Source organism: Rutilus rutilus (genome assembly GCF_951802725.1).
Source record: "Rutilus rutilus genome assembly, chromosome: 23".
Lineage (NCBI taxonomy): Eukaryota > Metazoa > Chordata > Actinopteri > Cypriniformes > Leuciscidae > Rutilus > Rutilus rutilus.
The window spans coordinates 1,797,313-1,809,296 of record NC_140233.1 but is presented as its reverse complement, the minus strand read 5'-3'; the positions used below and the strand labels follow the sequence as shown (position 1 = coordinate 1,809,296).

The 11,984-nt window shown below is 38.8% G+C and overlaps 1 protein-coding gene across 1 annotated transcript; it reads left to right on the top strand.

Moving 5' to 3' along the window:
- Positions 1-1,048: 1,048 nt before the first annotated feature.
- Positions 1,049-10,685, top strand: LOC311282985 (uncharacterized protein). Its single transcript, XM_084397117.1, has 5 exons — positions 1,049-1,473; positions 1,733-1,840; positions 1,922-1,975; positions 9,038-9,077; positions 9,268-10,685. Exons 1-5 carry the CDS (start codon positions 1,338-1,340, stop codon positions 10,088-10,090), a joined length of 1,161 nt encoding a protein of 386 aa, XP_084253243.1. The 5' UTR covers positions 1,049-1,337; the 3' UTR covers positions 10,091-10,685.
- The last annotated feature ends 1,299 nt before the right edge of the window (positions 10,686-11,984 follow it).

Sequence of the window (11,984 nt, the reverse complement as noted above, 5' to 3'; positions counted from 1 at the left end):
CATTGGCCACAGGAGACCCGAGCGCTTACATTAATTACAAATTATATAAACAAAGAAAGAAAATCAAATCATACAGATTATAACAATTACTAATAAAAGAAAATACCACAAAACAAAGACATTAATGAAAATAAAACATTCAAAATAGAAATGTCATGATATATTGAGTTATCAACTGAACTCTTAATCCTTAGTTTGGCTAACACATGTTCTTCAATTTAGTTGTTTAATGCTCAACTTAAATGAAAAGCTTAAGGAATGTCCAAATATAAAACAATTCAGGAAAAGATTTAAAGAAATTATTTTTGAACGTTATAAAAATGAAGGAAAATGAGTTGGTTAAGTCAGAAATTTTGTTGCTAACATATTGTATAAATGTATGAAGATTTATGTGCTTGTGTTTTGTAAAAAAAAAAAAAAGTGGATAATACCAAAGGAAGTAAACTAATGTATTAAGAGTTTGAAAGAGGGCGTGGGAATTAACAAGTGTTAAACTTCATCCCACTCCTTTTCCAGCAGCGGTAAATTTTATTTGTTTGATCATCAGTGTTCTTTTGATTATTGTCTCATGTTGTACATACTGTACACTTTTTCATTGTATGCTTGAAAAAAAAAATGAAAAAAAAAAAAATAGAGAGAGAGAGAGAGAGAGAGAGAGAGTGTGTCCAAACCCTCTTGTCTTTGAAGTGCTTTATTCTTATACAGACATCAGAGTTTTCTGCTGTGAAAGGAAACGTTGCCTCGACCGCTTCTAAGAAACGGTCAGGATGTCGATGTGACGTCTTCAGCTCATACATGACACACAGTAATTTTCCACTAATCTATTGTCTGTTGTCATGCAAGCACATACATTACATGAAGTAAAATTAATTGCCATAACACCTTCAAAACACTTGGTTCAGAACGTCTGTATCAGAAATGAGACCACTTTAAATGTGACAACAGACAATAGTTTAGTGGAAAATTACTGTGTGTCATGTATGAGCTGAAGACGTCACATCGACATCCTGACCATTTCTTAGAAGCGGTCGAGGCAACGTTTCCTTTCACAGCAGAAAAATCTGATGTCTGTATAAGAATAAAGCACTTCAAAGACAAGAGGGTTTGGACACACTCTCTCTCTCTCTCTCTCTCTCTCTCTCTCTCTCTCTCTCTCTCTCTCTCTCTCTATCTCTCTCTCTCACACACACACACACACACACACACACACACACACACACACACACACACACACCGGCGAGTTTAAATAGAGAAAGTGAAACTATCATCACTGTGAGCATCAGTGCAGTTACTACTAGATCCTGAGGGAATATAGTTAAAGTTCGAGCACATTCAACATGAGTTTCCAGATCTACTTTATAAATATGAGACACGGACTGGAGAGGAGAACAGTTTCTGTGGCGAATTCAGAAGAGGAGTTCAGGAACACCACAGTGCAGGAGTTAAAGAGAAAACTCATTCCTGAAGACCAACGTAAGTCCAACACTTCAGTCTTCTGTGTGCATTAGCTAACATATGTGAAGTAGATTGTGATGTTAACACAGAAAATCTGTATTTAAATGTAGATTCAGCTCTTATTAACGGAGAAGCCTGAGATTGAGAAGTTAGCAAATAAATAACAATTCAGAAAGCACATCTTAATGAGGACACCATCACTCTCTGATACGTGTGTGTGTGTGTGTGTGTGTGTGTGTGTGTGTGTGTGTTCTCTGTTCCTCATGTTTCTTCACAGTTGAAGACACTATTCTTCACTACCGCCACCACACACTGGAGGATGATCACACACTGGGTTTCTACGGCATTAAACATGAGGATCGTATTATCGCAGAGCGCTGTAGAAGTATGCATTATTTACACTAGTATTTGACATGATTAAAAGCATTTATTTATAGTCTTAAACTAACTGACCTTTTCACTTCAGTCTCTGTTAGAGGGAAACGCCAGAGAGACTCTTCTCCTGTTCACGAGTCGACAGGTCAGTTTCACAATCCCACAAATGCTTGTTTTCTCTATCAGTGGTTTTGCATTACAAACATTTATACAATAACATGTTTACAGCGTTTACACACATCAGACCTTTTTTTGACATTTTTTGACACATCAGTTTTGTGCTTCATTTTATGGCAATATAACAGGGCATTGTTTATAATAACATCGATATCAATAAGAGGAACATTTACTATATTTTTCATATTTCCATGAGGTGTTTATTATAAATTCATTTGTGTAATAAAATATTTTATTTTAAGAGGTCGACATCAGAAGAGAATATAGTGAATTATATGGTAGTAAGTTTGAATGAAATCACACTTTAACTGATCAGCTCACAGTATTAATATATTTATGATGATTATGTGAGACTGTAGTTATCATCTCGTGTGTTTAATCCACAAACATCAGACTACAGAAAAGTTATGGGTGTTAAGCACCAAGGTTATGTGATGATGCCTCGGGCTGAAGAGACGCTTGCGAGCTATCTCTTTGCTGAGGTACTGTAGCATCATCACTAAAAGCCTGACGTTACCCACCAAGCCATTAAAAGTCACTTATGACCGAGGTGGTATGGGGTGCTCCACGGCTTGAGCGACTCACGGTTAAAGGCTGTTTGTGTTTTGTTTTGACTTCCGGTGTCATGGCGGCAGCATAGTATACCTCGGGTCCACCTTCCGCAAACTTAAGATAATTAATTGTCTGTGCGGTCACAGTTCTCCACTCTTTATGAATGAACTTTAACTTTACAAAGCACAGCTAGGAGTAAATGCGAAAAACAAGACAAACCATTGCTGCTCAGAGAAGCGTGATGGATGAACTTCAGGGAGAGCTCGGTGTGCAAAATGCGGCTCTGGTGAAAGTAATGGAGGTGACCATGGCGAAATACTTCCATGATGCCGACGAGAAATCAGAAGCTCGTTTCAATAGACTTGAGAAACGAATTGACAATATGCACGCAACTCTTTCGCGGCATACAGAAGAGATAAGGATCATTCGCACTGAATCAGTGAACCTTCGGGAGCGTACTGCCAATGTGGAAAAATCATCCGCCTTATGCTTGAAGAACCTACAAACTTACGAAGCCAAACTAATTGAGATGGAGGACAGAGCACGCCGGGATAACCTGCTCGTATTCAACCTCAAAGAAGGAGCTGAAGGGGCGAACGCCCGCGCCTACCTGATGGAGAAGATTGCGGTGTGGTTCCCTGTCCTCGAACCCTCTCTGCCTGAGCTGATGAGGTGTCATCGCCTTGGGAAACCGCCCACGCATGGTTCTGTAAAGGCACGTCCTCGTCCACTTATGATTAATTGCCTCCGCTTCACGGATCGAGACCGCCTGCTTGGCGAGGCGAGGAAAAGCCCTCCTGAGGTGGATGGCGACCTGTTGACGTTTACTGCAGACTACAGCGAGGCTACAACAAGGCGTCGGAAGCTGTGCTATAATATTATGTATTAGGCTCGTTCCCATGGATTCGAGGCTTTTCTTCTTTACCCAGCTACAATCAAGCTCTCGCGGGGTAAAGATATTTATACTTTCCAGGAGGTGAGCGAGGCTGAAAAGTTTGTTGCTTCCCTGAAGGACTGAAAGCATTGGTTTGGGGAAAAACTTTGAAGGGTAAGACTGACTTAAGAGGCATTGACATAACTTACCAAGACTTTGTTCCTTACCAAATATTGTTCTTGTCTGGTTCCTTTATATTTATATGCAAAACTACAACATGAATAAATATGAGTATAGTATCAATGAAATGTCATGGAATGCACGAGGCCTTAATTCTCCCCAGAAGCGCATACGCATTATGAAGTTTGTTTTTAGAAAGAATATCCACTTTGCTTTTATTCAAGAGTCACATTTACTTGAAGAGTCACATTTACTTTTTGTAAAATAGCTTACAATGGTATTAAAATTGCATTGATGAGCGTTTACGCTCAAAATTGCTTCGACCAGCACTTTTATAATTCATTGGCTTCTACATTAACAGATCTTCCAGAGTACCAGTTGTTAATAGGGGGTGACTTTAATGCTGTATGGCTTCACAATATTGATAGAACAGGGGTAACAGAAAGCAGAGATCAGCGACTGTCGTCTATTGCATTGAAGAAATTGTCTACTGACTATGGAGTGACTGATACATGGCGAATGATGAATCCTTCTTCCAGAGAATTTTCTTTTTTTTCATCTCGTCATAAATCATTTTCAAGAATAGACTACATCTTTTCATCCAAAACTCTTTTCAATGATATTTGCAGTACTGAAATGACCCCAATAGCTTTATCCGATCATAGGGCTGTTTTATGTAGTTTCTTATTAAGAGCTGGTCAATCTAGGGCAGTTCGTTGGCGAGTCAAAATTGGACAAAGGAGGCATAGTTGGAGCAATTTTCTTAGATCTGAAAAAAGCTTTTGACACTGTCAACCATGAAATACTAATCCACAAAATGTCTTATTTTAATTTCTCAACCAGTGTTACTGACTGGATGAGATCTTACCTGTCAAATAGAGTTCAGTATGTGAGAGTTAATGGTGAGACATCACCACCCCTGAGGAACTGGGTGTACCCCAGGGATCTGTCCTGGGCCCTATTCTGTTCAGCATCTACAGTACATAAATGACCTGCCATTAGTGTGCACTGGATGTGAGGTGTAGATGTATGCTGATGATACAGTCATATATGTTCATGCGAAAACTAAAGCTCAAGCTGCTGCCAAGCTCAGCGATACAATGGTACATGTACGTAAATGGCTTACTGGCTCACAGCTGTATCTCAATGTTAAGAAGATAGTCTGTATGTTTTTTAGCAAAAGCAACACTGTATCTCATTGTGAACCCAATGTCTGTGTGTCTGGGGAGGTCATTCAAACAGTTACACAGTTTAAATATCTAGGCATTATTCTTGACTCTACTCTATCATTTAAACATCAAGTGAGAAAGGTAGTGCAAATAACCAAATATAACCTAGCGAACTTTAGGTATATAAGGAACTGTTTGACAACACCTGTAGCAAAGCTATACATGAATACTATGATAATTCCTCACCTAACATATTGTATGACAAGCTGGACCCAGGTATGTAGCACAACACTAAGGCCTATTTTATCACTTTACAAACAAGCACTTAAAGTATTGGACAAAAAACCCAAACTTTACCACCACTGTAATATTCTTAACAAATATAACCTACTCAGTTGGGAAAATATTTTAAAACACAGTGATGCATGCCTAATCTTTAAGATTATTAATGGGAAGGCTCCCCCACCACTCAGCACTTTTATACAGCAGAAGTCATTTAGCAGCAGAACCACGAGGTCTGCCTTAAGAGGGGACTGTGTAGTCCCTCTTAGGTCCAGTTCCTTTGGCCAATTATGCTTTTCTGTGAGAGCCTCTAAACTATGGAACCAATTGCCAGTGGACATTAGAAATTCCACCTCACACCATACATTCACACACCATCTTAAGGACTGGCTTTTGAGCTGTATGGTTATATGTTTTATGATTTTATGTTTTAATGGAGCCAGTGCTATGGCATTATGTTTTATTGTTGTATATCAATTGCTGTGTGATTTAATATGTTCTTTTTTAGCCATCATGTGCCTAGTATAACATCTTGCCAATGGACTACAGTTGAAAATTAGCCTGCTGGCTAACACTGGCACATTTACAGTAATGTTGATTAATGTGCACTGTCCTAAAATAAATAAATAAAGTGAAAGGATGTAGCAATGTCCCGATCATTTCTGTATTTTCTTTGATACATTGATCTCTCCTGCCACTGAAGCTAGATCTGTGTCTGTTAAGAAGAGATGCTTAAATGAGAACACTAGTGTATTATTTATGAAGGCTATATCCTTAACACCAAGCATATCTGCAGACTCTGTTGATTTTCTCCTTGATTGAAAAGCAGAGCGCATGTGGCGGAAGACTAAACTTGTAGTCCATTATAACATCTACAAAGACAGCATCCATGCTTTTAATATGGAACTAGGCAAAGCTAGACAGACTTTCTTCTCAAATATTATAAACAGCAATTTAAACAACACACACACTCTTTTTGCTACTGTAGAGAGACTGACAAACCCCCCAAGCCAGATTCCCAGTGAAATGCTCTCAGACAGCAAGTGCAGTGAGTTTGCTTCTTTCTTCTCTGAGAAAATCAATAATATCAGAAAGGTGATCAGCACATCCTTGAGTTGCCCTGGGGTCAGACAGATCAGACCACCTGAGAAAGTAGTTACTATGTCTGACTTTAAAGAAATTGATGGCAACATTTTGGAAGAAACCGTACAGCACCTTAAAACATCAACCTGCGCTCTTGACACACTTCCCACATCTTTCTTCAAAAGTGTGTTAAACAGTTTAGAAGCAGATCTTCTAGAAGTGGTAAATGCTTCACTCCTCTCTGGGAGTTTTCCAAACTCCCTGAAAACTGCAGTTGTCAAGCCCCTCCTGAAAAAGAGCAATCTGGATAAGACCATATTAAGCAACTATAGACCGATCTCAAATCTTCCTTTCATAGGCAAGATCATTGAAAAAGTTGTCTTCAATCAGCTGAACAAATTATTATGCTCGAATGGATACTTTGACAATTTTCAAAGTATTTGAAATACTGGTTTCCGACCGCACCACAGCACAGAGACAGCGCTCATAAAGATAATAAATGATATTCGCTTAAATACTGATTCAGGCAAATTATCAGTGCTGGTACTACTCGACTTAGATGGGAGAGGTTATTATGTGAGTATAGGAGACCATAAGTCTGAGTGGACATCCATGACATGCGGAGTCCCTCAAGGCTCAATTCTTGCGCCACTCCTGTTCAACCTGTATATGCTCCCAATGAGCCAAATAATGAGAAAGAACCAAATCTCTTACCACAGCTATGCAGACGACACACAGCTCTACTTAGCCCTATCGCCTAACGACTACAGCCCCATTGACTCCCTGTGCCAATGCATTGATGAAGTCAACAGTTGGATGTGTCAAAACTTTCTTCAGTTAAACAAAGACAAAACTGAAGTCATTGCGTTTGGAAACAAAGATGAAGTTCTCAAGGTGAACGCATACCTTCACTCTAGGGGTCAAACAACTAAACATCAAGTCAGGAATCTTGGTTAGATTTCTTAGGTTACTTAGTTTCAGTAGTCATGTCAAAGCAATAACTAAATCAGCATACTATCATCTGAGAAATATTGCAAGAATTAGATGCTTTGTTTCCAGACAAGACTTAGAGAAACTTGTTCATGCTTTCATCACCAGCAGGGTGGATTATTGTAATGGACTCCTCACTGGCCTTCCCAAAAAAACATAAAACAGTTGCAGCTCATACAGAACGCTGAGCAGAACCAGAACACATGAACACATCACACCAGTTCTCAGGTCTTTACACTGGCTCCCAGTTAAATTTAGGATTGATTTTAAAGGAACACTCCACCGTTTTTTGAAATAGGGCTTATTCACCGTCTTTCCTACATTTAGATAGGTGGGCAAATGCATTTTTGTCTCAGTGCATGTATTGTTTTAGTTTGACAGGCTCGGCGCTAGCTTAGCTTAGCATAATGAATGGAATCCTTTGTTGCTAGCTAGCATGTCCTGAGTAAAAGTAATATAAAAAAAATTTAAAAAGACACCTAATTACTTCTTGTGGCCTGTGTATTCACAACAAGTATAAATAGCGATGCAGATTAACACTAGGCGATTTCCTAGGCAGATACTGACTTATATATTAAGGACTATATTAGGGGGAAGCACAGGCGAAGCACTGCTACTAGGGCGTGATATCTCTGTGCCCAAGTAGCAGTGCCTCGCCTGTGCTTCCCCCTAATATAGTCCCAAGTCATTATCTGCATAGGAAATCTATATTTTTCACCCGTTTGAGCTAAATTTGCGGGTGATCCGTCGGGTACCCGAACCCGTGCAGGACTCTATTTTAAAGTATAAAGACGGTAGCGGTCAGAACTCTGGTGTAGGCTACCTAGTTTGGACAGAGCGGGCGATCTGACTGACAATAGCTGACTCCCGACATGTTTTGACAGCGCATCCGCACTTCATTCTGACCACCTGCAGGCTAGGCTACACCTAGCTCTGAGGAGCTGTTTGGTACTGAAACCATTGTCAGTCAGCAACATTCTTTTTTTTTTTTTTTTTTTGCAAGGATGTTTGAAATAGTTTGGCAGAAAATAGCCTTCTTCATTTGTCAGTTGGGCAATATGGTTTTCATTTATGTTGCTTGAGTGATTTGATATTTATTTGTTATTTATATTTCATTATTTTTTTCTGTGACATTTTTTTCTCTGCTGTCAGTACAATGTTAAAATAATATTTATATTGACACGAACACAATTTTTGTATAGCATTTAGCCTATAATTGTTATAGGCTACTTAATCTCTCTCTTTCCGTTAGAGACATTTGAATGTGAGATTCTGGAAATGAGATCTAAATTTTGCGGACCCGTCAGGTCGGGATATAAAGCGGGTGAATACAGAATGTATTTTAAGCGGTTTAATTTGTATCCCTACTCCGTGTAGCTGGCCCGCCATCTACTGGCTAAAAAAAATATTGGCCCGCGGCCAAAGTTATTTGCCGACTCCTGCTTTAAAGTATTATTACTGGTATATAAATCATTCAATGGCCTAGGACCTCAATACATTGCAGATATGCTCACTGAATATAAACCCAACAGATCACTCAGATCATTAGGATCATATCAGCTAGAAATACCAAGGGTTCACTCTAAACATGGCGAGTCCGCTTTTAGCTATTATGCCAGCCGCAGCTGGAACCAGCTTCCAGAGGAGATCAGATGTGCTCCTACTGTAGTCACATTCAAATCCAGACTCAAAACACATCTGTTTAGCTATGCATTTACTGAATGAGCACTGTGCCAATGCTCGTCCGACTGTTTGTACTGTACTGTATTTTATTTTATTTTTCTAAACTGTTTTAATTATTCTTATTTCTTTTTATTATTTTAATTTCTTCTGTAAAGCACTTTGAATTGCCATTGTGTATGAAATGTGCTATATAAATAAACTTGCCTTGCCTACACAGGTGAAATAAATCAGCCGGACGAGATGTCGATGTCATTGCAGTGAGTATTTCTGTTCAAAGCTTTGACTTGATCTTACTTTATAATTAATGGATTATTATCAATTATACATTTACATAATGATCAATAGCATATTTGTTCTTTGTGGTGATACATGGTAAAATCATAAAACAGATTAAGCAAATATAAAAATAGTGCTGTCTACTTCTAAACAAAAGTTTTGATGTTTCAGGAAACTCAAAGCTCTTAAGGATCTAAATGAACTGCAAGGAAGCATTAAGGAACTGAACTCCGAATATGACGAAAACCATTCAACGCTCAATAGCAAAATAAAGGAACTGAAAGGCATCACTGGTGATCTTGAAGCCATGCACGAAGCCACTACGAGGCGCAGTTTATGGGGATCATGTGTTGGAGTCGTTGGAGGAGTCACGGCTATAGCGGGAGCATATTTCACATTTGGTATTTCTTTAGTTGTTTCTGGTGTTGTAGTCGGAATAGCTGGAGGACTAACAGGTGCACAAGCGAACATCTCTAACATGTGGCAGCAGGGAGAACTACGTGCAACTATTGAGAAGATCCTCAACGATTTCCAGAATACAATCAAGCCAATGATTGATCAGCTGAATAAAATTTCTAAAACCGTAAAAAAGCTTCAGAAGGCAGGGCGAGCGTTTTCTGTGGTAAATAAGGCAATAAAGACACCTGTAATATCCGTGAAAACCGTTAACAGCATTACTAAACGTTTAACTATACTGCAAACTTCTAAAATTGGGAAAACAGCTGCAAAAGCTGCTAAAACTCTTAAGGTGGTTGGGAAAGTAGCTGGCAAAATCTCAGCTCTATTTCTTGCTCTTGACGTGTACAGTATTTATTGTGATAAAAAAGAGCTCTCTGAAATGAATAACAAAGAAAATAAAAAAGCAGAAGAATTTAAATCAGAAACTTTGAAATTTATTCATCAGATGAAAGAAACCGCTGATCAACTTCAGGAGATTCTGGATGAAATTAAAAGTGCCAAAGACGAAATTAACAAAGAGTTACAGATCAGTTGAAATTATACTTGAACTTGGTATTATCAATTTATTGACACTCTTTAAACTGAAATCTTTAAAAGTGTATAAAATCACACAGAAAGTGTGTGGTCATTGCAAGCAGTGTGTGCTGAATTATAGAAAGCGAATGCTTACACATTCTGAGATTTTCCACTGTGGATCTGCTCATGCTTTTAGGACTAGTGTTTCATACAAAGATTTTCATTTGCAGAAGATAGGGAGTAAAATTAAGTCAAATATGTGATTAAATACTGTAGTTTCCATAGTATTTAATTTTTTTTTAATTTTTAATGTATTCACTTTTTTATTTTTTTATTAGCTCTGAATGTTCAGTCAAACTTGTTTCCCTGTTTTCTGGTTCTGGGTGAACTGGATGAACGGTCTTTGTAAATGAACAACTTTCACTGGAGTTTGGATTCTCTTTGTGTCTTGTGAAATTCTACGGCCGTTCATTTTCATTGCCCTTTTTGTTTTGTATGTTACTGAATTATACTGTAAAGTAAAAATGAAGCAAGAATCAATGTTTTCCAGCTGATGTGGATTGCAAAATTAAGCTTGTGCACTCTAAATAAATATACATCTGATCTCAACAACATATTCGGCCAGATTGTGTGATCTTTAAAAAGTAAACAGTAAAGGAGGATGTTTGAAATCAACCAAGAAATAGCTACAATATATTCAGTCTTGTAACTCTTTGGTGTAAGGGTTAAATTACTGATAATGATTTTTGTCCTTTATAATCATTCTTTAATAATTTATTTGCATAAGACGTTTCCACTATATCAGACGCAGAGTAAACCCTGGACACCCTCTCAAACTGAAACAATTACGACTAAGTTTAGAATGCTATAATGCAACCATTCTCTTGAGTTACTTTAAAACAAAATAATCACTGCCATTGGGATAAATATCCTTCAGATTCTGAATTCTAAGAACTTTTTTCAAGGAGTTTCCATATTAATTTTGTGTGAATTGGATTACATATTTAATCAGCTGGTGTCGTCACCGGAGAGCGCGAATCAACTCACGATGACAGGTATGTAAACAAAACGTCTCGGGTTACGAATGTAATCACGTTCCCTGAGAAGGGGAACGAGACACTAGGACGCTAATGGGGAACGACTCCGGCATGAACGGTGTCAGAACACGACAATAACATTGGCCTATGATGTCACGACTGGTTCGACCAGAGTATAAATACAGTGCTTGTAGAACACGTCATTCTCTTCCGTGTCTGAAGGAGTCGTGGGCAGGAATGCCGGAAGCATGAAGCGAGTCGCAGTGTCTCATTCCCTTTCTCAGGGAACCATGATTACAGTGTAACCCGATATGTTCCCTTTCCAATGGGAACTCACACTGTGTTCTAGGACACTAATGGGGAACAAATGCCCACTCCGCCACTGATCCAGAGTCATAGTTCCCCGTCCTAGCGGTCGTCGTGACTCCAGTCCCTAGGGCAGAAACCCTGGCTACATCAGCAGCTTAGCTCAGGCCTGGTATTAAATATACCTTCAAGGGAATATGTCTGAGGATAAAGAATATCCAGCCAGTATATAGCCAGGACACACACACGCCTGACGGGGGGAGACCCATATGTTGTGAATTCGGCCCTTTTCTTTAGGCTTGTTTGACTTGAACCGGCGCTGCACAGACCGATCGATGAATGACATCAAAGGACCGCGAGAGTGAATAGAAAGTAGACGGCTCCTTATGCTTTTGAATTGCTCTCGCGGTAATTTTATGTCATAAACCGATCGGTCTGTGCAGCGCCGGTTCAAGTCGAACAAGCCCATTAATTATTTACCTTTTTTTCCAATATATACATATTTGTACTACATATCCCACAATTCCAGGCAAACTACACTACTAAATCTAGTGGACTACATTACCCATA